The 25,639-nt window shown below is 39.6% G+C and overlaps 1 protein-coding gene across 4 annotated transcripts in view; it reads right to left on the minus strand.

The window, feature by feature from the left end:
• Positions 1 to 25,639, minus strand: part of FMN1 (formin 1) — a 429,704-nt gene that overhangs the window by 242,236 nt on the left and 161,829 nt on the right. For all 4 annotated transcript variants that reach the window (XM_023255532.2, XM_023255529.2, XM_023255530.2 and 1 more), the window contains one exon: positions 5,232 to 5,293. In XM_023255532.2, the coding sequence (XP_023111300.2) occupies positions 5,232 to 5,293 (62 nt within the window). The remainder of the gene's footprint in view (positions 1 to 5,231; positions 5,294 to 25,639) is intronic.

The following is a 25,639-nucleotide window of genomic DNA, read 5'->3' on the forward strand; positions in this document are numbered from 1 at the left end:
CTGTCATAAAGAAGAGCTGGCCCTCCTATAGACGACTCATTTACCATTCTAGAAGCTGCATCCCTCACAGAGTCATGCATCTGAAAAAGCACTAGAAAGCTAGCATGCAGACTGTTACTGAAACATGAACACACTGCTCCACAGAGGCAAGCATGTTAGAAAGGGGGACCTCCAAAAGAAACGAAAAGAAATAAAGGATGTGTGTGTCAATAATAGGGATTTAGAGATTGTGAATTGGAGAACCCCAAGGCTGAATGGACAATATGATGGATAAACTGAACTTTTTTTTTTTTTTAAGTATGGTGGGGTCAATAATAAAATCCAAAGACACTATCAGAGATTGTATGGCCTAGTCTCTCATTTTAGAAATTAGGCAAATGGGCTGAAAGCATTACCAGAAGTTGACAATGTTCATCACCCAGACCTAAGACCACAAATCCAGACCTTCTGATTCTGGATCCAATGTTCTTTCCATTAATGCTGCACTGAATAGTATAAAGGGTAACAGCTTCCAAGCCAGACAGCTGTAGATGGATTCAAATTCAAGTTGCCCTACTTACTAGTCTAGGACTTCTGACAAGTCACAGTCTCTGGGAGCCTCATGTTTTATCTGTAAAATGGTGACAAATCTATTACTTAGCTTATATTTCTACATTAATCCTTCATACCACTAATGTTAAATGCCAAAAACAAAGGTTGGCACATAGTACCTAAATTTAATCAAATCCCTACTATGATTTTTCAGTCATAGGTCATTATAGAAGAAATGTTTGTCGGGGCACCTGGGTGGCTCAGTCGGTTAAGCATCAGACTTCAACTCAGGTCATGATCTCACAGTCTGTGGGTTCGGGCCCCGCATTGTGCTCTGTGCTGACAGCTCAGAGCCTGGAGCCTGCTTCGGATTCTGTGTCTCCCTCTCTCTCTCTCTCTCTCCCTTCCTGACTCACACTCTGTCTCTGTCTCTCAAAAATGAATAAATGTGGGGTGCCTGGGTGGCGCAGTCGGTTAAGCATCCGACTTCAGCCAGGTCACGATCTTGCGGTCAGCCGTGAGTTCGAGCCCTGCGTCGGGCTCTGGGCTGATGACTCAGAGCCTGGAGCCTGTTTCCGATTCTGTGTCTCCCTCTCTCTCTGCCCCTCCCCCGTTCATGCTCTGTCTCTCTCTGTCCCAAAAATAAATAAACGTTGAAAAAAAAATTAAAAAAAAAATGAATAAATGTGAAAAAAAAATTTTTTTTCAAAAAAGAAGAACTGTTTGAGCATCATGTATGTGCCAAACACTTTGCTAGGTACTTTCAAAAACAGAGAGGGAAAAGAAATCATTGCTCTCTCCAAGATGCCTACAATCAGCAAATTAACAGGACTTTGATGTATAAAAAGGGTAATAAAACCATTCAAAGAATTTAACTTGAACTTAAGGAAGTGGATTATACATTGAGATAAGATAACATGAGTCAACATAGAACAATATTCAAAAAAATCTTGATCCTAGGAATCTCAAAGAATTCTTTATTTGTATCATGGGAGAATTAGTTTTATCATGTGCCTTTCTTAAAACAGCAGATTGGAGCTAGATTTCTACCCAATAGTCATGAACTTATGCATTGGCTACTCCAGGCAAAAATTTCTCAGGTAAGAGAACCTATGAAGGTAAGTGCTGTTTTTTTCAAAAATGAAGGAGCACAGAACTATCCAAAAATGAAAAATGAACCGGATGATGCTGAGAGTCATGAAGTGATCATAAGCTCTCAAAGTAGAGTTTGCTAAATGGTGGGCACACTTGGACAAAATTGAAGAATTTGCTATGGTTACATTATAAATGACACAAAATAGCAAAGTCAGAAAAAAATGTTTGATTCTGCCACTACTCTCCTACTGGAGCTCTGTGTCAGCTAAGCGCTCTCAGTTTCCGTGGAAGGTGTGTAAAACTTAGGTGCCGGGAACGGATTTTATTCAAATAATCTGTAAGTCTTTGCTGTTGAATGTAAGGGGTATGTGCACGTAGTCCCTACACATTTTGACAAGCCAGTTCTAGGACTAAGCCCTGAGCCCTTTCTGCAGTGCAGCATTCCACTGCAGAGTGTGATGAGATTACAGACTCCAGACTCCCTCACTCTTACTAGCCTTGGGACTCTAGACTAGAAAGGTCAACCTCTAGTCAAGTTATTTTAGGTGATAAGGTTTCCATTTTGTGGGTGGGAAAACTGAATAATTAAGTGACTTAATTAAGTGATTTAAAGTCTGTGAAAAACTGGGGCACCTGGGTGGCTCAGTCGGTTGAGTGTCCGACTTCAGCTCAGACCACTATCTCGCCGTCCGTGAGTTCGAGCCCCGCGTCGGGCTCTGGGCTAATGGCTCAGAGCCTGGAGCCTGCTTCCGATTCTGTGTCTCCCTCTCTCTCTGCCCCTCCCCTGTTCATGCTCTGTCTCTCTCTGTCTCAAAAAAAAAAAAAATGTTAAAAAAAATTTAATAAAGTCTGTGAAAAACTAAAAAATCTGAAGGTGATACACATCAATTCTTGTAGGGAGTGACACAATGAATCACTTTGTGATTCATGTTAAGCATGTGATTTCATGTTAAGCATGAAATCCTTCTTATTCTAGAAAGGCATGCTGAAGAAGTCCTGAAACACCTCTGACTTCTCCATGACCAGTAAATGGAGAAAGGAAACCTAACGGACAATGAGGGCTGTGGATGGAAGTGACATATAAGGAAATGAACATCAAAGTAACAGCTCGGTCACCCACTATCTTCTACTAGTCCTATGACAACAGGTGTGACTATTTCTTTGTGGAACAAAGCAAGTAGAGATGGTGTTCGGTGAGCACACACAAGCACAGCCAGGCTGGGTTATGGTCTCTTTTATCAACCGCATCTGTTCTATTTGGTGTTGCTGCCAATCTAGTGATTTCAGCTCCCAGAGAATGGGGGGGGGGGTTAATTAAAGTGATGAGGGGACAGGCAGATGAAATGGCCCAGAGTGGGGACAGTGGCAAACTGGAGAACATGTATCACAGTTGAAGTAGGCACCTGCTTATTCGACTGCAGCCTGTTTAAGTCATGCAAGAAAAAAAGTAAGCCGCTGCTGCCAGATTTTCTAGTTTTTTTAAGAAACAGCTGGAAACCCCTCCATATCTTAAAATGTGCATTCCTAATTCAATCTTTAAAATGCTGTGTTTGCCCCCAAACACTTCTCTAGGTCAGATCAGGGATAAGAGTTGTCAGTTTCCTATTGAAGGTTGTCAGTCTATGATGGATGGAATAGTTCCAAACCACAGGCAAGTGTATAGATCGGGGACACTGCCCCTGCCCCCCCCCGCCCCCCGCCCCCGAGGGCAGTAATGTGCCATGGCCACAGGGTTTCAGCAATTTTGTATGAATCACAAATACTGGACAAAAGAATTTAAGTTTACTGATACCAAGCAAAGAACAGATAGTCCTTTCATGGATAAAGAAAACTTAAGGCATAATTAGGAACATTTTTTAAACTTTACTGTTGTCGATCATATCCTGATTTAACCTTTATTTTAACTGGAAAACATGATCCCAATATACTTTTCCCCTTCCATTTACTCTTCTCTTTTGCTTCTCCAACTATTTATTTATTTATTTATTTATTTATTTATTTTTAATTTATTTATTTTGAGAGAGAGACAGACAGAGACAGCATGAGTGGGGGAGAGAGAGAGAGAGAGAGAGAGAGAGAGAGAGAGAGAGAATTTCCATGCTGCCAGCACAGAGCCCAATGTGGGGCTTGAACCCAGGAAGCTGTGAGATCACGACCTGAACCAAAACCAAGAGTTGGATGCTCAGCAGACTGAGCCACTCAGGCATCCCTCCAAACTTGTCTTAGTTTGAGATGTAAATCATAGGACTTTTGTGGAAATAACACAAGATAATACATGTAATATACTTACAACAATGCCTAGCACAAAGTAGGAACTCAAAAACTGTAAGAGCCTGCTGTTACTGTAAATATTATTTAGCTATCAAAGCCCTACAACCTGGGGAAGCCAGTGTTAACTTAAAACTGAGCTGTTTCACAAAACTTCTGCTCACAGAGTCACTTCTGTGCCTACCCTCTTTAGCAATCTGTTTCTTAAATTAATCCCCATTTCACTTCTTCTGAGACAGCTGAGAATCTTTTGCACACCAGAACAAAGAAGAAGAAAGAGAGGTCTCTGTAGAGCACTTTGCAACAAAGGAGCTAAGGGCCTCCATTTCCCCCTAGGAGACAGAGGTACTTTTCCATTTTTTTGTTTGTTTGTTTCTTTCTTTGTGAAATGGATTCATTTCCTCTTCCAAACTACTTAAAACGAGCTGAATTTATACACCATCTGACCTATTTAATAATGTTTTTTTGCTGTTTGCAATGGCTTTACATATAATCCAACACACAGCCTCAGTTATTTTAAAAAGCACATTGTCACTTATTGGAAAGAAGAATATTTGATCCACAAATTCATTAAATTAGCGAGTAATGAGCACTGAATAAACACCAAGTTTTATTTAAATTTTGCTATTGTTCTCTAAGGTACAGGTCAACCCAGCCATCAGTAAACTAGAATCGGTGCCTGATTCAATATTTAGTTATTTGATTAAAACTCTACCACTTCCTGTTATAGGCACCGCAAGCATAAGGAAATGACAATTACATAGTGGGAGGAAGTAAATCCCTCAGTCTTTCTGGGCTCCACAAAGTAGGATCAAGTCAGCACTTTCCAAGCCCTCCTTGGGGATAGAAAATGGATGACTCAACACACCCTGTCTCCTACTAGGGTCACTTCCCTAAGTGCCTTGATCTGCATGACATCGTATTGCAGGGATGTCCTGAGATGGACGGATACAAATACATGAATGGGAGTAAGCCAAACAAGAGTCTTGAGTGTGCCTAGGAAAAAATAGGTTTTTAAAGACCTCTTATGAACAGTCAAAGTCCAAATACTCTATCTTGTTTCTTGTTTTACAAATACAACCAATATTTTCTCCAAGTATAACATTTTTCCCAATCAAACACACTTGTGGCGTTTCTTAAAAATGGGAACTCAATTGTATTAAAAATGGAGTTCAAGTCTTCCCTCCCCAGGATAAACGCAGTGCCCATTGTCAGGTGCCAGCTGCAGATGCTGTCTAGGTAAATAAGGCAACAAAAAGGGGAATATTTACTTCAGTACACGAGAAAACTAAGTATCAGTCTCACATAACCAGTTCAGTAGAATCAAAGAGATATACCTGTAGGTTTTCAATTTCTTCTTTGTGTTCCCTCTTCAAGTGTAAAATAGCAGCTTGGTATTCTGTAAGATCACAAAAGAAGCCAATTACAAAGAAGCACACAATTATGCACAAAATTCAAGTGAGCATCTCCAAGACTCCAGAGTCCCTCCTGCAAGTAAACTGAGTAAATAAATGCCACAGTTTGACATTAACCTGACGAGAGATGTTGAAAATTGGGGCAAGATAAGACAAGTAGCTCAGGAGAGAAAGGAAATTTCCTTCCATGTGGCAAACCTTGAATTACGAGAAGCCCCAAATGAAGCAGATAGGATAGGGTTAAAAAAAAAAAAAAAAAAAAAGCATGAGGCATGTTCCAGATAAAGACTGGATTAGGTGTTTGTCTTTAAGGAGGAGTTGGAAGCTAAGGCAGTACCAAGAACAAATACAGACGTGTTAAGAGCAGACACACAGGAAATAAAACTTTCTATGTGAGATCAGAGAACTCTATTTTTAACTGTTTAAAAAAAATCTCCATTTCAATGCTAGGCTAAGCAAGCACCCAGGGCTGATTTTAATCTTTAGATCACTTTGGAAAGTCATGACCATTTGTCATTTGGATGAGAAAATCTAGGGTGAGTTGAGGTTGAAAGGAAGACAAAAATAAATTTCTGGTCCAATTTTAGCCTGAGTCTAATAATGTTTATTCCAACAAGAAATCCCAAGTGTACACAGAACTCCAGCCAACGACTAAAACTACCATCCCTTTGGCTAAACATGAAGCAGCTCGGACAGCTTTATTTCCAGGAGAATGACTACGAATGTGGGGTCACAGAGTTATACAGACTGTAGAGGACCACAAAGCAAATGCTATGAGGAAATATTTTCATGGGATAAGTTGTTTTCTTAACAATGTCTTTGGAGTTTTGAGTGTAAGTACTAGAGAAGCAGTCAGAAGTCATTAAAAATATATGAAAAAAAAAAAAACCCAGTGGACTTTTCTTTTCTTCAAGTGGATTTCAGAAATCAGGCATGAAAACTTGGGTGTGAATTCAAAAATGGATGAGAGAAATCTCTGGTAAAGCCACAACAGGAGAGGAGTGTTGCTGTTACTATAAATGGCCACCCCAATGCTCTTATGGGATATGTGTTACACTGAGCTGTGACTCCATCAGCAAGTTCTGGGAATTTTACATCAAAGCCATCCCTTGAATCAAACCACTTTGCGCCATCCCCACACTCCAGCTACAAGTATCCACCATAATCTTTCCTCTGGACCTCTGCAATACCCTAAAAAAGGTTGCCTGCTCTCACTGCCACCACCTTACCCCATTCTCCTCACAGCAGCCTGAATGATCTAGTAAAGGCATGAACCAGACCATGTCTCATCGCAGGCTTTCCAATGGGCTTAGAGTGAAATTCCAACTCCTTACTGTAGCCCATAATGCCCTTCATGACCTGGCTTCTATATACCTCCCCCTGTCTTTGCCAGGCACCCTGGCTTTCTTGCGATTCCTTGAACTTGTCCAGTTTTCTTCTACCTCAAAATCTTTACTAATATTGGGGACAGTATAATAACATATAAACCATGTAACCAATATAAAAACCATAATAATGGATTCCATTTATTGAGAGCTCACTATGTATCAGGCATTATATAAGAACTTCATACATATTGACTCATTTTTTCTCCCCCCAATAACCTTATGATGTAGGTATGTTATCCCCATAAATGATGAAGAAATTGATGCACAGAGAAGTTAAGCAGCTTTCTTGTTCAAGAAAGATGAGTAAGTTGCAGAGCTAAAAAACATACATAATTCAAGGATGAATGGATAAACAAATTATGGTTTATAGAGTGGAATACTACTCAGCAGTAATAAGGAATTGCTATTGATATATACATTGACATAAATCAATCTCAAAGACACTGTACAGTGACAAAGCCCCAGAAGGCTTATTATTGTTTAATTCCATTTATATGACATTCTGGAAAAGACAAAGCTATAAGGCATAAAAAAAGATCACAGCAGCAGTGGCCACAGGGTAGAGATGGGGGGGGGTGGTGGTATTTGACTACAAAGGGGCAGCACACAAAGGAATTCTGGGGGTGATTTAACTTTTCTCTATTCTGACTATCATGGTGGTTACATGAATCTGGGCATAAGTTAAAACTCATGGAACTATGCACCAAAAAGAAAAAGTTAATTCTATGTTAATTAAAAAAAATCTGTATCAAATATTTTACTTTTAAATGTTTTCCCTAGGAGATTCAGCATAACACAAGAACACCTATTACTACTATTGTTTTGGTTTTTTTTAAGTTTATTTATTTATTTTTGAGAGCAAGAGAGAGGCAGAGACAGAGGGAGACAGAGAATCTCATGCAGGTTCTGTGCTGCCAGGTTTGAATTCATGAACTGTGAGATCATGACCTGAGCTAAAATCAAGAATTGGATGCTTAACTGAGCCACCCAGGTGCCTCTGTTACTATTATTTCTATTCGTTATTTTCCTAAGGGTATTAGCAGATTCAGGACAAGAAAAAAGAAAATATGCATACACACACGCATGCGCATGCACGCACATATTTATATATAAAAAGGAAAAAATAAAACTATTATTTACTATGATCATGTATTCAGAAAAATCTGAATGATTGCCTGCAGATAACATATTGGAATTAATATAGGAGTTTAGTAAAGTTGCTGGATATAAAATCAGCATACAAAAATCCTGATACCATCAACAGTTGCAAAAAGAAAACATTCACAGTACCCCTAAAAATACCAAGTACTTAGAAAAACCTAATATGTAAGGCCTCATGAGAAAATAGAAACACCATGTTGAAATGTGTTACCAAGAAATACAGAGTGAGCAAGCTATGTTTTTGTTAAGACTCAATATTGTAAAGATGTTGATTCAGTACAATCCTGTTAAACATTTCTAGGGGTTTTGGGTTTTTAACTTAAGGAGTTCATTCTAAAATTTATATTGAAACACAGATGTGCAAAAAGGCAGTAAGAGCCAAGAAACTGGAAAATATAAAGACAGCTTGCCTTACAATCTAATAGGAAATATTTTAAATTATCACAACATAATTAAAGTAGAATAAAGGGCCCAAAAAGACACCATGAATTCATGGTCACTTGATAGGACAGAAATATCATGGAAGATCTTTGTTTACACTAAGAGTTGTTTTTTTTTTTTTTTTAAATAATTATTGGTTGGGAAACATGGATAGACATATGGAAAACCAAAAAACTGGATCCCAACTTTATACTAGGTAATGACCTATTTTAAGTTGATTAAAAGCTAAATTGTACAAAGAAAAATTACAAATGTTTAATGAGACAATATAGCATAATAGTTTTATAATTAGGTTAGGAAAAATGTTAAGATTCAAAAAGCATTAAATATAAAGGAAAGAAAACTGATAAGATGGCCTACATTAAAATTAAGAACTTCTTTTCATCAAAATACAGCAAAAAGGGAGGGAAAAGACCCTTGAAACAAATAATCAAAGATATAGTGTGTGGGGAGCGTGGGGGTGTGTGGGTGTGGGTGTGGGTGTGTGTATCCTACGCAACTATAGAAAATGAAAACTGGGCAAAAAATGTCAATAGGCACTCTATAAAGACAACACACAAGTAACTATATATTAAGAAGGGCTCATTTTCATTAGTAATCAGGAATAGTCAAAGTCTGACAAAACTGAGTGTTGGTGGAGGTGTGGAGCAACGGAATGTTCACACAATTTGAAGGAGTGCACACTGGTATGATCGTTACAAAAAATAGTTGGCATTTTCTAATAAAATTGAAGCTACTCATACCTTCCTACCCAACAATCCTTACCCCGGCTACGCATAAATGAAAAAAACTATAAAAGGAAAACAAATAATAGTAACACAAGTCAGGATAATGGTGGGATCCCGGAAAAGAGGAACTGAGTGGGGGTATGATTGATCAAGGTGGCATCACGTGAGTGTTCAATGAAAAATTATTCTTTAACCTCTATGTTTTTTGTATCATTTTTTATGTACACCTAACATTACAATGTAAGAAAAAAAGAGTAATAATAATAATAATAATAATAATAACAATAAAATCAATCCCAAGCCTCTACAAAGCATGCAAAGGAATTTTAGCTAAACCAACCTTCTTGCAAAACCGATGCCCCTTGGAAATAACATCTAAGTTCTAAATGGAAACTACACAGAATATATTTTGAAATGATTCATTTTGTGTAAATTGTACCTGTAAGGGTGTGACAGATATAGTTGTGACTAATTTACAGATGGATGAAGGAGACCATTGCAAAGCCAACACCCAGTAAATCATGATTCATCTCTTCTTTAAATATTTTTTCCAATGATCCCAGTGTTACAAATGGCAAAAGAACACCTCCCCATCACTGACAAGGATGATAAAATAGGATCTCTCGGCGAGATATAGAAGGAAGAAGTTCACGTCTTCATTGGTGGAAGGCTTGAGTCAAGGGTTCACAAGAGAATGCTAAGAGAATATAAAGGTTACAGAACAATGAGTCTAAGCTAGGTTGGTGGTTTTCAAATATGTCTTGTTAGTGGCAGACCCCTCCCTCCACATTTCTTGAGTTTACAAATACAAGAGTAGAGCTCCCGTCTCTTGCAGGTAAGGATGGTGGGGCAGAGGTCTCAAATCAAGACTTAAGGATGTTTTTGTTAAAAAGAGAATTTCACCTTTATTCTATAGCTCTGGGAATAGTGTGTGAAAAGGAGAAATTAAGATTTTGAGTATCGGGGCTTGAAAAAAGCAGACCACTTTGAAGCTACATTAGCCCCAAAGGAAATTAACAAAAATTCAATTAATCTAGCCTTAAAAAAGAAGCTTTTGAATAATACATGTAATGCATTCTTTTAAAAAAAATTATTTTAAGAAAATAATACATTATATGAAAAGACAGAAATAGGCAAAAGGATCCTAACTGGCAGGACTCAACATTTGGGGAAAATATATATAAGAATTTCCCTCCATAGGGGAGCCTGGGTGGCTTAGTTGGTTTAGCTCAGGTCATGATATCACGGTTCGTGATTTCAAGCCCCACATTGGGCTCTGTGCTGACAGCTCAGAGCCTGGAACCTGCTTTGGATTCTGTGTCTCCCCCTCTCTTTGCCCCTCCCCTGCTTATATGCTCGCTCTCGCTCGCTCTCTCTCTCTCTCTCTCAAAAATAAAATAAACATTAAAAAATTTCCTTCCATAAAAATAAATACTTTCTAGTCTAGATCCATACTTAATTAGTATGGATCCCTTTTGCAGCACAGTTCTTTTTTTTTTTTTTTTTTAATCAGCTCACAACAAAACAGCCTTTCTGCCAGGTATCATTAGAATGCTGCGCCTTCCATTTGACCAATAACAGAACTAAAGATGATCTCGCTAACAGGGGAGGCATTAGTGACCAGCGCTACTGTTCATACTGATGAGTTTCTTTCTCTTAATTATATACGGATACAGGTAACAGAATGCTATTTCTTAGGAATTGTTCTAAGCACTCTACACAGATTAATGTATTTCACCTTCATATCACACTTACAAGGCAGATTCTGTCATATCAAGACCCGTTTTGCAGAAACTGAGGTACAAAGGTTGACCTTTTCCCAAAATGCACGCTAGTTAAGTGCCAACAAGTTCATTCAGTCCCAAAGAGCCTGTGACATTTACCCTGCACAGTTCGTTGTTTGTTTGCTGCTGTTGTTTTAATGGTTGGGTAAGCTTCAAGAGTAACCAAAACTCAAAGTTCCTAGGTAATTAAATTAAAGGTTGCTGGCTTCATCTGATCAGAAGAATCACTAGTAAACTCGGTAAATCTTTAAAAGGGGCCTGAGATATTATTAATCCCAGGCAGGTTTGAAAAGCCTGGGGTTAACATGAACAGTGTGAGTTACAATGGCTAGTCCCATCAAGTGATGTGATTATGATTCATCTATTTTCTCTATGGGGACTTCCAGAACTACAGTTGTCAGTTTATGATTATATCTGGTTTTCATTTATATTCTGTCATGCGTATCCAAGGCCCTTCCTATCTACACACACACACACACACACACACACACACACACACGCACACTGGAAGAACTGGGTTATGGACAGAGTTGGGGAATTAGAGAATTCCTTATCTCCCTCATGGGTGAGAACCACGACTCTCTTCCTGTTCACAGATTCTAATTTACACTGCCTTTGCCTTTCATTGGCTTTACGCACTGAGTCACATTGCTACACACAAGTTTAAGCACACATCTTCAACCTTAAAGGCAAAGGATTCTTCCTCAGAATTACACTTGGACAATATTTAGTCAGTGTTTTCAAAGCTTTACATGCATACCAGTGAGGTCATTTCTTTTGGTAATAGACAGCTAGACTTTAACAGTTGAATATTTTAACATATGTTAGAAAAAAAAATCAATCTAGCACATAAAACCCATGATTTCATGAATATTACCGATATAAGATTAGGTTGATCAAAATTTAGTCCCTGGAACTAAACATCACCTGGAATTTCTTAGAAAGGTTAATTCTCAGGACCAACCCAGACTCAGTAAGAAATGCAGAGGATGTTTTAACAAGGCTCCTAAGTGATTGGGATGCATTCTAAAGTTTGAGAACTACTGCTTTTGAAGATAAAGTTACTTTTACTCATGCTAAAAGCCCCACACAACACAAAAAAATTTAAAATTTTAAAATAGTAAGAATGGTATAAATGTACGCTCCAAATCATGGAGCTGGTACATCAAGGGTGTCATTTGGGAAAACATAGTAATTACTGACAGATGAATACACATTCAAAGTTATCCACAAACAAATGGGGAAACTCTGTCCAACCATCTCTAACTGGTGCTGGTCATAGATGGCAAAAGCACAGACCATTTACTTGAATATTTAAGAATAGAATCAAATTTGAGCTCTCATATTTAATGTGCTTATGAGGGCCAAGTGTACTGCCTCGTCTTGGAAAACAGTAGGTCCTCTAGATTTGTTTCCTCTCCAGGTACCTATAAACCATTTAGTAATTATGCAGTTGGGGAAAGGGATAGCTGCCTTGGTATCCATAAAAAACAACTGAGGAAGATTCAAAGTCAGTGAAGTCCAGAGCAAAAGTTGGGTATAATCAAAGTCAACAGCTGCCAGCAGGTACATCACCTGAAATGTCAACACAATACTTCTTTATCAGTGGGCTTTCAACAATCACAGCGTAAGTATATAATAAGGAGCCCAACTATATTTTTTGATGTTGGACTGCTGATATTAACTCTCCCTAGTCCCCTCTTCCCCACATCTGGACAGTCTAAATACAAACTCTTTGACACTAAGTAAATTAGAACCACACAAACCACTGCCCACAAGTGGGGATCCTCAGCCCAACCCTATCCCCTTAAACACTGTGAAACCCCAAGCCAGTCTCCTTCTTTTCCTCTCTCAAGACATTTTCCAGCCAACTTCAGAGGCCTGCCTTGCTCTCCCCCAGAAGTCTCATTATTTTAGTCAATAAAGTTTTTCATGCCCTCTTTTGTGTATGGTGTATGTATGTGTAGAATCATCCGTCTTGAATGGATCTGAATCAAATTTTGGATAGACATCCATCCTACTTCTTCAAAAAGGATGAGGCCATGTAGAAATTATCTGAATAATCCATGAATCTAGCTATTATATTGTTTTATATATGTATTAAAAGGAGAGGACTAGTTTCCATTATCAGAAAAATACATGATTGGACAATAGCTGGGGGAAATCTCATGAGTTTGGGAATTGTAACTTTCAATAGCTCTCCTTGATTAAGAGCATTTAGGATTTTCTCCAGCAAATACATAAAAATGGCAGTATGAAAAGATGGGAAAAATAACCCAACTCTCCAAGCCCACCAGTTTCTCACTAAGCCTGGTAGCTTAGTTCGTGCACTTCCGTATCTCCACAAGCCAGGCACTGAACTAGGCAGTGGGTACAAGAAAATGAACAGTGCACATCAAGGTGCACCTCTTTGAAATGCCTTAGAAGCTTGCTTTCCACTTACACTTAAGTATTAACACAGTGAGCTTTTGTTCTTTTAAAGGATTGATTTCATTCATTTATTTTACATGTAGGCGTCAAAGGTTGGAACACCGCTCAGCAAATATTCATCCACTTGCACCTCCATTTTCTGCTCAGGCTCAGTTGAACCACAGATGATCTTTACATCTGTGTGAATGCATTACTAAAGTTGTTACTAAAAACTACTAGAGTTTAGCATGATTTGTTATACAGCATTATGGCAGTAATAGCTGATAAATATGCTAATTTTCCAGCCAAATTTACTATGTGGAGACTCATACTGTTGTAGAGACTGGGGTGGAGTCTCACTAACCAATTGAGACAGAAAGGGGGTTAGGGAAGAGGAAAATGAGGTAGGGAGCAATCAAGGTATGTATATTCTTTAATACTCCACAATTGAGCTGTTATGCCCTGAGGTGATGGTATAAAATAGGTACAAAGGTCAGCAAATTCATGGCTACTCTGTGAACTGAATTTACCCAGATGCCCAAGGTAACAGCTCACCATGGGGACAGTATCTACTAAATCAAATTCTGGCTCCAAGTGCTTGGATAACTTGCCTTTTCACTTGATCTTCTGTTACCTTTATTTTCCATTCTGCTAAAGGGGAGATGCTAAGCAGTTTAGAACTCCAGGAACATAAGCTCCCTAAGACTTGTATTTCCCTTTGTATCTATGTACTGTTGAAAGCCAAGAAACAAATCTACAGAAGCACATACTTGTCAGAATAAAATTTAGGCCGCAGCTGAAAGTACCTGATGACTGCCAGTAGGTGGCAGTCACCATACTTCATATTTAAACTTGACACTTGGCTACCAGGGGCATAGTAACATCTGAAGGGTTCCATAGGGGTGGGCAGGTAGGGAGGGAGGAGGGTGGACCAGAGATGTGAAATAAATGCTTTTCTTTACTATGAAATATGGGCTCGTGTGGACATACCTACATGAGAAAAAGTTCCTACATTGGAACAAGTAAGGGTTATTTCCAAATACATTTCCAAAAAGCTAAGTGACCCAACAGACTTCCAGTTGTTACGGGGTTCATATATTTTAGTCCCTCGGAAACCTGCATAACAATGACATCTATACTATAAAACTAGAGTTAGAAGTCACAGGCGAGAACCAAAACAGAGTAACATCTTGGAGAAACAGAAGTGGAGCAGAACAGCCAAGTGGTGCTTTGGGCCTGAAGCTCTGGGCCTGCTGTGCCCCAGTTCCAGAGGCAGGCAGGATGGCCTGGAGTTAGGTTTCTGCAGAGGAATGGGGGATGGAAGGAAAGCAGAGCCAGCCTTGCAGCTTAGAAAAAGGGGAGAGAGGTTCCCAGATGGTAGGTAAAGAGAAGACAGAAGGAGTTGCTATCATCTGCTGTCTGGGGGTCTGAACTAGAGAATAGCGGCAGGGATTAAGAGCAGACGCAAACCCTGCTGACCCCTGTCCCCGGCAAACAGATCTGCAACATGCATCCATCTCCTCTCATCCACTTTAGACGGGGAACCCCAAACACCACCGTAAGACCAGCTTCTGGTCTGGAGGCCTTGCAAAGACCAGGTGAGACAAAGGCAAAATAGACAAGTGTAAAGGGGGAGAGAGGACTTTTCTTTCTTCTTTTTTTCCTTTTAAAGCAACCTATAGACCAGGAGCCTTCAAATCAAGGCTCTGGTACATGTGAAGAAAGCTAAATGTCAACACGAGCGACAAAATCAAGTATGGAAACATGAAATCACACAACACAAGTTTTAAGTATTAAACATGTTCACAATATCTTTGCCATGTTTAGAATCCTCACCAAGATAAATAACAACCATTGTAAACGATGATAGTACCAGCACACTACGAAAAATTATATAAGAAGTAATAGGTAACTAAAGAATTTATAAGTATTTAACATATATATGTGTGCATATATGTGTGCATGTGTATTTTAAGTGTGTATAAGTATTTACATATATATGTGTGGGGGGGGTATACTCATTGAAATTATATGTTTAAGAACTGGATAAACTGGCACAAAGAAATAATTTGTGAATAAAAGATAACACTGAATAACTAAAACAGCAGCATAAAACAAGAAAAGGATAATAAAAAAGCCATAATTAAGGAACTTTGTACAAAAACAACAAAATAGACCATACAAATAGGACATAAAGTCTCCAAATAGAGCCACTTACATACGGAAACTGAATGTGTGATTGGAGGGTACAATGAAACTTATAGGGAAAGGATACATTATTTCTAAAACCAAATGTAATAAGTATTCATACTTCAAACCATACACAAGAGTCAGTTCCAATGGATTAAAAATCTAAATGTGAAAAGCATAAGAGAAAAACATAAAGGAAAATTGGGGTTCAGAAAAATTTATTTTTTTTTAATGTTTACTTATTTTTGAAAGAGAGACCAAGTGTGAGCAGGGCAGGAGCAGAGAAAGAGAGGGAAACACAGAATCTGAAGCAGGCTCCAGGCTCTGAGCTGTCAGCATCGAGCCCGATGCAGGGCTTCAACCCACCAACCACAAGACCATGACCTAAGCTTACGTCGATGCTAAACTGACCGAACCACCCAGGCACCCCCAGAAAAATGTTTTAAAGAACAAAACATTTTTTAAAATTTCAGTTTCATCAAAATTACCAAAATGGTCAGGGCACCTAGGTAGCTCAGTTGGTTGGGCATCCGACTTCAGCTCAGGTCACGATCTCGCTGTTAGTTCAAGCCCCGCGTCGGGCTCTGTGCTGACAGCTCAGAGCCTGGAGCCTGCTTCAGATTCTGTGTCTCCCTCTCTCTCTGCTTCTCCCCACTCACACTCTCTGTCTCTCTCTCAAAAATAAAAAAAAACATTAAAAACATTTTGTTAGTTACCAAAAATGATGGATGTTGAAAGAAGTCACTAGAAAGTGATCAACTGTACACAGAGAAAAGACATGTGCAAATCATATGACTGACAAAAGACTAACATCCAAGTACCAGAAAGAAATAAGAAGAGAAGTCATAAAAAATAAGCAAATAGACAGTACATTCATGGAAGAAGAGCTCCAAATAACTAACAAACATACAAAAGGCCAAACTCACTTGTCTTCAAGACAGTACAAATTAAAACTACAGTGGGGTACTATGGCACACCCATCAGATTCAGAATCGTTAAAAAAAAAAAAAGTCTGCTAATACTAACTGCTGGTAAGAAAGAAGAATGAGAATTCCACATGCCGTTGATGAGAGTATTAATTGTTCTAGTTGCTTTAAATAGATCATTTTGTCAATATTAAATTTAAAGGTATACATAAATAAAACCAAAAATTCTACCTAAGGTTTATCCCTACTGAAACATTGACATATGAACACAAATGTTAAAAAGAACATATACAAAAACATTGTTTCTAACCATGAAAAATGGGAATAAATTTAAATTAAAAAATGTTTTTCTTAACATTTATTTTTAAGAGAGAGAGAGAGAGAGAGAGAGAGAGAGAGAGAGAGAGAGAGAGAGAGAGCGCGCGCACACACAAGTGGGAGGGGCAGAGAAAGGGAGACACAGAATCTAAAGTAGGCTCCAGGCTCTAAGCTGTCAACACAGAGCCTGATGTGGGGCTTGAACTCATGAACCATGAGATCATGACTTGAGCCCAAGTCAGATGCTCAACTGAAAGAGCCACGCAGGTGCCCCTAAACTTAAATTTCTATCAGCAGTGCAGACAAGCAAATACTGAATGCTATATTCAAAGTGATACTATGCCAACATCAAAGTGAAAGAACTAATAGGAGCTATACATACTGACACAGATTCATCTAACAAATAATTCTGAGAGAAAAAGTCACTGAAAAATACACACAAGATGCCATTTATACTTAAAAAATTTTTTTTAATGTTTATTTTTGAGAAAGACATAGAGACAGAGCACAAAAGGAGGAGGGGTAGAGAGAGAGGGAGACACAGAATTCGAAGCAGACTCCAGGCTCTGAGCTGTCAGCACAGAGCCTGGCGTGGGGCTCGAAATCATGAACTGCGAGATCATGACCTGAGCCGAAGTCGGACGTTTAACCAACTGAGCCACCCAGGCGCCCCTGACTTTTAAAACACATAACCATTTTATATATTGTTTGGGATTTTATACCCAAGTATAAAGAAGTGCATAGGATTAATAAACAGTTTTACCTAAGGGGGGGGGGGGGGGGGTAAAGAGCATACAGAAAGCTCCAAATGTACTTACAGAGTTTTATTTCTTAAGTCAGGTGGTAGGTATCATCATGAACTTAAATGAACTAACATGTTCCCTCCAATATATTTAAAGCAAAGACTGACAAGTAAAATAAGAGATAAGTAATATCCCTCTATCATAAATTGATAAATCAAGCAGATAAAAACAGTAACTGATACAATTAACGACCTTGATTAATATATCCCAGAACCCAACAAATCAACAATATGCATCCTTTGCAGGCACGTATATTTTCAAAAATTGAGGATTCATATTGAAAATCTCTTTAAAAATTTCAAAGTAATGCCATCATACAGACCATGTTCTCTTTCTATAATGCAATTAAAAACAAAAAGGATGGGGGCGCCTGGGCGGCTCAATCGGTTGAGCGTCTGACTTCAGCTCAGGTCATGATCTCGCAGTTTGTGAGTTCGAGCCCCATGTCAGCCTCTATGCTGACAGCTCAGAGCCTGGAGCCTGCTTGGGATTCTGTGTCTCCCTCTTTCTCTGCCCCTCCCCTGCTCATGCTCTGTCTCTGTCTCAAAAAACAAAACAAAACAAAAACAAACAAAAAACCAAAAAGGATGCACCAAAAAAAAAAGAAAAAGAAAAAGAAAAAATTAGCAAAGCTAATTCAGTGATTTGTGAAAATAAACCATGCAACAATGCAGACTTTATTCAATGAACACAAGAATTATATGTCATCTGAAAATTTATCAATGACATCTACCTCAATATACCAAAGGAGAAAAACCGTATCTCAAAATCTCTACACATTATGGAATGACACAGAAAAAAACAATAATGAAGCTCAACACTCACTCTTGTTTTTAGAAAGAAAAAAAAACTGTCGATTTAGAATAGAAGGGAATCAAATTCATGGTATCTATCAAGAACTCTCAGCAAACTTCAAATGTAATGGTGCAACTTCAGGAAGCACGATTAAGAATGCCCACTGTCACCATTATTTGTGTACATTATGCTAGAGGTCTGGGACAAGGCAGGGAGACAGGAGATGTAAGAATTAGGAAAAAAGAAATAAAACTGGTATTATTTACAATAATATAATTGTCAAAATTTATACATTGATACTGTTTTTTTAAGTTTATTTATTTTGAGAGAGGGAGGGAGGGAATCGTAAGCAGGCTCCATGCTGTTAGCACAGAGCCGGACAACAGGGCTCGAACCCAGGAACTATGAGATCATGACCTGAATGGAAATTAAGAGTCACTTAACTGACTGATCCGCTCAGGCGCCCCTACACTGACAGCGTTTGTACAGGTTTAGAAAACCCATGCTACACCTTGCCTAGGAACACACAGACATGCTGATTGTGAATGGCACCTACTGTAGTTCTGCAGTGTGGTGACTCCCACACAAATTCTGGGAAAGTGGCTATCTCTGGGGAGACAAGCAGAGAAACTGGACTACGGAGGATCATGAGAGGGGCCTCAACATTGTCTTTTCAAAGTCTGATTTTGGCAAAATGTTTAGATATAGATGGTAGACAAATACATACTTTTTGCTATTTTTCTATTAGTTTCAAGTGATTCAGGATTCTCTTGTATAAATGATCATAAACACCTCCAAAAGTTCACAGATAGACTTTGTGCACGTAAGATTAGGTTGAGCTTTATAGTCAGTGAGAAAATTGCCTACCTCAAACAGAATGAATATACAAAGTACTAGCCAGAGGAAAAATACACACAGGCTCCTTGCCCCCATCCCCACCCCCCACCCCCAACCCCACCTCTCCTCACGTGGCACGTGTAAGCATTAGTTGTCTTGATGGAAAACTTTACCAGAAGTTCCAGGCTCTTTACCTTGTGCCTTGCCTCAACTGACAGAGCCCTTTATTTCAGGCCAACAAAACGAACCTCAGGAGACGGAGGTGAGGGTCAGTCTCTGGAGAGGCAGGTGAAAGCTAGCCAGCTTCAGCTTGATTGAGAGTGGAATTTTCTAGTAAACCAGGCCAGACAAGTACCCAGGAGGCCAGGCCTCCTGCCCAGGTTTCTAAGGGAGACGGGACACTTGCAAGTCCTAAATGGTGGAAAAGTACTCCAATGCAACATACTACACCTGCCACAGGGCTTTTACTGCCTGGAGGTTTAAGGTCTTCACTCACATTGCTCCTACCATTCAGAACTTAATCATTGATTTTTTTGTGGCTCTTTTCAAGCCTACATCTCTCAGTCCTAGTGCCAGGGGTGGGAAAACCTATGAGACACAGAGCAAGACAGCAAAGTAAGAGTCTGGGTTGGAAAACTGAGCGGCAGCTTCTCTGAAGGAGTATGGTAAGAGGCAAGGTCACATCAAGGAGGCCCAGCCCAGAAAAACTGGGTAATGCTCTGGCCCTCCATCCAGCCCACACCTCCATACAGTTGCCAGATTTGGAAAATAAAAGCACAGGCTACTTGGTTAACTGTGAACTTCAGATAAATGAGAGATAATCATTTAGTCTGGCTCATGTAATATTTAACACTTATTTATATGAAGTAATTATCCATTGTTTATCTGAAGTTCACATTTAACTGGGTATCCCATATTTTAATCTGGCAATCCTACTTTAGGATCTCTAAGCGTTCATAGTGGGAACTGTATTCAAAGGGCCGGGAATTTATAGAAATTGGGAGACCATGTATGTACACAGATGGAAACTGTCATGCCAGTCTTCTCACTAGCCAGAACCACTGGTTCCAGACATCTCATATCTTTTGACATAATTTCTCACCAAAAGTTATGAGGAAGTCAATTAGTGAGTTTTCAAAGTAAATAGAGCAAACACTAACATACTGACTAAAACAGAGACAAGACACATACACACAAATACATCCATCACCCACTTTCCCTTCTTGTGGAGACTTCAGAATGCCATTGACAGGAGCATATGAAGAGAAGCTTACAGGGATTCACAGGCAAAATACAGTCACTACTCATAGGTTATTACACACTGTGGAAAATTAGTCATGCACAGCTGACCACCGCTGATCTTGCTACATGGTTACTGAAGTAAAAACAGGCAAAGATAAACTGGAGATACAACCAGCTCATTTGGGAATGCCAAAATTCTCCATCAGCCAACCAGTTTAATTTCCCCATAAAGCCTTATTCAGTGGTTGTCAGCCTTCGCTATGTAATAGAATCACCTCATATGTAGGCGGTTTAAAAACTACTTATGCACAGTTCTCAGCCCAGAGACAGTTTTAATTGGTATGAGATGCATGTTGGGCACTGGGATTAACAGCACTCCAAGTGATTCTGATATACAGCCAAGGTGGACAACCACAGCATTTGTGAGTTTATCCCCAAACAATGATGTCTGGCAAGGCTAGAAAGTGCCACATCGATCTCGACTATAAAAAGCATGTTCTTCCATTGGCTGCTAACTCCAAGCTCTCCTCTAAGCTAATGAGGCCACAAAAGTTAATTCTGTACTGAGCCAAGAGCTACTATATAGGGACTAGGTTCTTCCTTGCTGTACTGCAGTTCCCCTGAAATTCTAGCATCCAGAAACAATGTGCGAATGTTGGGAACACATAGAAGGCATGGCAGATGGGAAAAAATAGACGTAAAAAAGGCAAGATCTTTTAGGCAATCCCCCTTAACTGGTAGATCCCAATGTAACCTGCCAGATTATCATTTAGAAATGCACCATCTGGGCAGCATAAGAAGGTATCAGTTCATTTCATAGCAATGCTTAGCTCAGTCTGGCAGCAGAGTTCTCAGGGCTACAAGGCCAACACGCCCCAACCCACTCTTCAGAGCAGGACCTGATTAGGAAACACATCTTTCTTCCCCGAAACCTGAGTCTGAGATTCAAGGCCAAGTCTCGATTGATTATTACAGGAACCAGACACTCCTTGAGTTTTTCCTCTTCCTTACTGCTGGAATGATAGGTCAAACCACACGAAGAAATTTTCACAAATTCAAAACTAATAGAGGAAAAGGATAAATTGACCATCACAAAAGGGAACGCACAGCTTCCTGGTTTTTATGACAAGTGAGAATGTTCATGTTTCACCTAAAGAAATAACACTGTCAGAAGTAATCTTTTTTTCTGCAAAGCAAAGCTAGTTTTAAGAGACAAACTTAAATCATAAAGTCACAGAATCTTCGAGGAAGAATCTCAGTCCTCCATCCCTCCAAGTACATGGCAAGAATCTAATATTCAAATAAAATGACTCATTTGCTATATAGCACCGAGCATTTCCGTCAGCAGGTGAAAACACATTTAAGACTGGGGGGCAGGGTGGGGAGTCACATGGCTATTCAGCAGAACACAGGTTTCCTGACTACCTCTATTATGTTCTCTACCATACTTTGAAGGCTTTTTATGGCTTTGAAATGAGGTCAAACGTTCACAGCAAAGGGAGAGGGAAAGAACTAGAAGTTCTGGAGGAGGTGGCAAGTATTTGCTGCAGCACCTGCTGCGAATAGAAGGGCACAGTCCAGGAACATGGATCAGAGCTAGGAGACAGCATGGAGGTCCTGTTTGCAATCAAAGACCACGGTCACAGTGGCAGAGCCTGGACAGTCAGTTGTATTATTTTCCCCAACAGCTTCTGGAGCCCGGATTGTGGTAGGAAGAAACAAATATTTGAATCTCTCCAGGGCTGGCGTTTTATCAGCTGGGTGCTACAAAAAGTGATAAAGAAATCAAGGACGTCACCAAGAATGTGACTGAAGAGACAGAATCTCAATGCCCTAAGAAGGAAGTAAAGACAGGAAAGGCTGATGGACAGAAATAAAGATGTTTGGAGTCAAGCCCCTGGGGAAGAGAAGGCATCTATGTTTTTGGAGAATTGAGGGGAAAGCTGGAATGACAGAAGCGGTGGACAGAAATGGAGAGGTTATCATTCAATTTCAAAATTAAAGCTCTCCTGGATAAAAATAAGGTCCAGGATATAGAGTATAGCTGACTGAAGTGGAAAAGAATACCACTGGAAGGGAGTGAAGCCAGGATTTGAAATGGATTATCCACGTGGAGATACAACCAGCTATGGTCCACATGGTTATCTACATGGTCATTAAAGGAAAGTAGAGGGTATGACCTGGGAGGTCAAGAGAGGAGTATAACAAGAAAAGGTAGCCTTAAAAGCCACATAATACATCCCTGAAGCCACAAAGGACCAAAAGATCACATGACTCCTTATGAATTGATATTCTGACTTATCTAGATTTTTGTTTTACTTCTAAGATCTCCCACAGTACAAGGATAAGGAGCTTGCAGTAAAAATATCCTCATGGGTTTAGTGGGATCTTTAGGATCTGGTTGTGATTATAAAACCAAATGAATGATAACACTTATGTAGCATTTCCTATTACCAAGCCATGTTTAATGCTTTTCTAATACATATTTCCTCAAATACAAGACACCCATTGGTTCTAAGATTCATTGGTGTTTATGTACCAGTAAGAAAGAAGAAAATGCTACCAATAATTACAAAATGTCATCAATTGTAAAACACACCATAATTTCAGAACTGGAAAATGTGTATCACATGTTAAGTGAAATAGATTTGTAAATCATTTAATCCTCATAAAAGTTTCATGTGGGAGGTACTGTTATTATTGTCCCCAAAGGTAAAGCAAGAAACAGATTAAGTACTCGCCCACGTTTGCATAGTTAATAAGGAATACAACCAGGATTTGCAACCAGAAAGCCTGCTTATAAAATCCACTCTTAATGCCACACTAGCTCAGTATTGATGGAAAAGAACAAAAAAACATCGTGGTACACCAACCTAAGCTTTCTGCCATCACCACCAGAAGGAGCCAGCATTATGGAGTATCTGCCACTATTGAGCCTGAGGACACGGACTTCCTCAGGATTCACATTCCACAAAGCAGATCTGACTCAGACACGGTCCTCTCCAGGAGACCCACACCAATTAGTGGTTTCCTGAAATCCATTGCTCATGGCACCAACTCATCAGCACCAACTCATCCCCACACATCCACAGGTTTTTTCCATGTGGCCATCACTGTATCCATTCATCATTAGCAATATTTACTCCTCCCCCCTTCCAATTGTCATCATGTGCTTCATTTCATGAAGGCGACTCCCGGAGCCACATTCACAGTTGCTCCTTATAGAGAAGTGACAGCTGCACAAGCATCCAGATGCATCCAGCCATCCGGCCTCTGCCTGGTCCATCCCCTTTGGCTCTCACAGCCAGTAAGCTGGAAGTCAGGCTCACGAATCCATGCATTCCCTTTACAGCTCACTGCCCCAGTTACTGTGGGAACAGATGTCATAGAAACACAAAGTCAGAGTCACTGTTTCCGTGTCTCACAAACTTATCAGCAAGTGTTCAACCTTGCTGGCAATCAAAGAAATATTAACAAAGCTTAAGATACTATTTTTGTCCATTTGAAAAACACTTTTAAATCATGAAACGCTTTTAAATCATCAAAATGTTGTCTGTAAAGCAATAGGATCATAAAATATTGAACTCATCATTACCAATAAAAAATTACTGCTGCTAGAACTTTGTTAGTATCCACATTTATTGACTACCCTCTATGAACCAGGCAATGTGGTAAATAAACATTTTATCTTACTTTGTCTACTTGGAGGTAGAGAGTGCAATATTTCATTTTGTAGCACACAGAGGGTCCCTGGTTAAGAAAGAGAAATGCGTAGTACCTTTTGGAAGGTCAGTTCGGCAATAGGTATCACGGTGACTGAGAGAACAGAGTCTAGACCCAGAAGGCCTGGTTCAAATCCTAGCTCTACCACTCACAAGCAGTGGGACCTGGGTCAAGTTATTTCACGGTCTGTGTCTGTTTCCTCATTCACAAAAGGAGAAAATGAGGATTCCTACTTGACAAGGTTGTCATGAAGATAACATTCATACAGTGCTTACAGCAGTGCCTGGCACACAGGAACGGATCTTAAGCTGTTATTAGCATTATCATTTCATCTTTACTCTTAACTGCTAACTTTGCTTCCTGCTTCACAAAGCTGAAGCCCCTACAAGAACTTCCGCATCCTCCCACCAAGCACCATTGATACCCACATTCTCTGCCCTTGTATCTATTACTACAGAGGATTTTCCCCACTCTTACCAAAGCCAACCTTTCTGTTAGTACACAAGTTCTCTACCGTACTCATGTACTTAAAAAGAGCACTCCAGCATCTCTTCCTTCATCCTACATCGAATTTCCCCCTTCCACTGGAACCCTCTCTTTGGCATAAAAAATGCTATTATTTTTCCCATCCTTTTCAGGACAAAATGAAGTACTTCTTTTAATTCCACATGCCTCACCCACTACTACCCCAACCTTGTCCTATTGCAATAAAACTCAAGGGGCATCTGGGTGGCTCAGTAGGTTAAACATCTGACTTCAGCTCAGGTCATGATCTCATGGTTCCCGAGTTCGAGCCCCACGTCGGACTCTGTGCTGACAGCTCAGAACCTAGAGCCCGCTTCAGATTCTGTGTCTCCCTCTCTCTGTGCCCCTCCCCACTCACGTTCTGTGTCTCTCTCAAAAATAAATAAACATTAAAAAAAAAAACTCTCAAGGGGCACCTGGGTGGCTAGGTTGGTTAAACAACTGACTTCAGCTCAGGCCATATTCTTGTAGTTCATGGGTTCAAGCACTGCATAAGGCTCTGTGCTGACAGCTGAGATCCTGGAGCCTACTTTGGAGTCTGTGTCTCCTCTCTCTCTGCCCCTCCCCTGCTCACGCTCTGTCTCTCAAAAAATAAATGGAATGGAATGGAATGGAATGGAATGGAATAGAATAGAATAGAATAGAATAGAATAGAATAGAATAGAATAGAATAAAATTAAATAAAATTAAATAAATAAAATAAAAATATAAAAATAAAAACCCTCAAAACATGGCCTACATACTATCTCCAATTGTCATTTTCTTTTCAAGTCACTCCAAATTGAACTTTTTCTCCCCTTCCCCCAGTACTCTCCAATATTCTGTTTCTAAATTCAGTGACCAATTCTCAGTCCTTACTTTGCTTGCTCTACCATTTGGCATAGTCCTTCTCTGCTATGTCTTTTTGCACTTGGCATGCAGGACTCCATGATCTTTTGGTTTTCCTGCTACCTCACTGGACACTCCTTCTCGGTTTACTTTGCTGATTCCAATTCTTTGTACCAACATCTTCCTGTTGGAGTTCCCCAGGATCACTCTTGGTTCCCCTGTTCCATCTATA

This window comes from Felis catus, chromosome B3 (genome assembly GCF_018350175.1).
Source record: "Felis catus isolate Fca126 chromosome B3, F.catus_Fca126_mat1.0, whole genome shotgun sequence".
Taxonomy (NCBI): Eukaryota; Metazoa; Chordata; class Mammalia; order Carnivora; family Felidae; genus Felis; species Felis catus.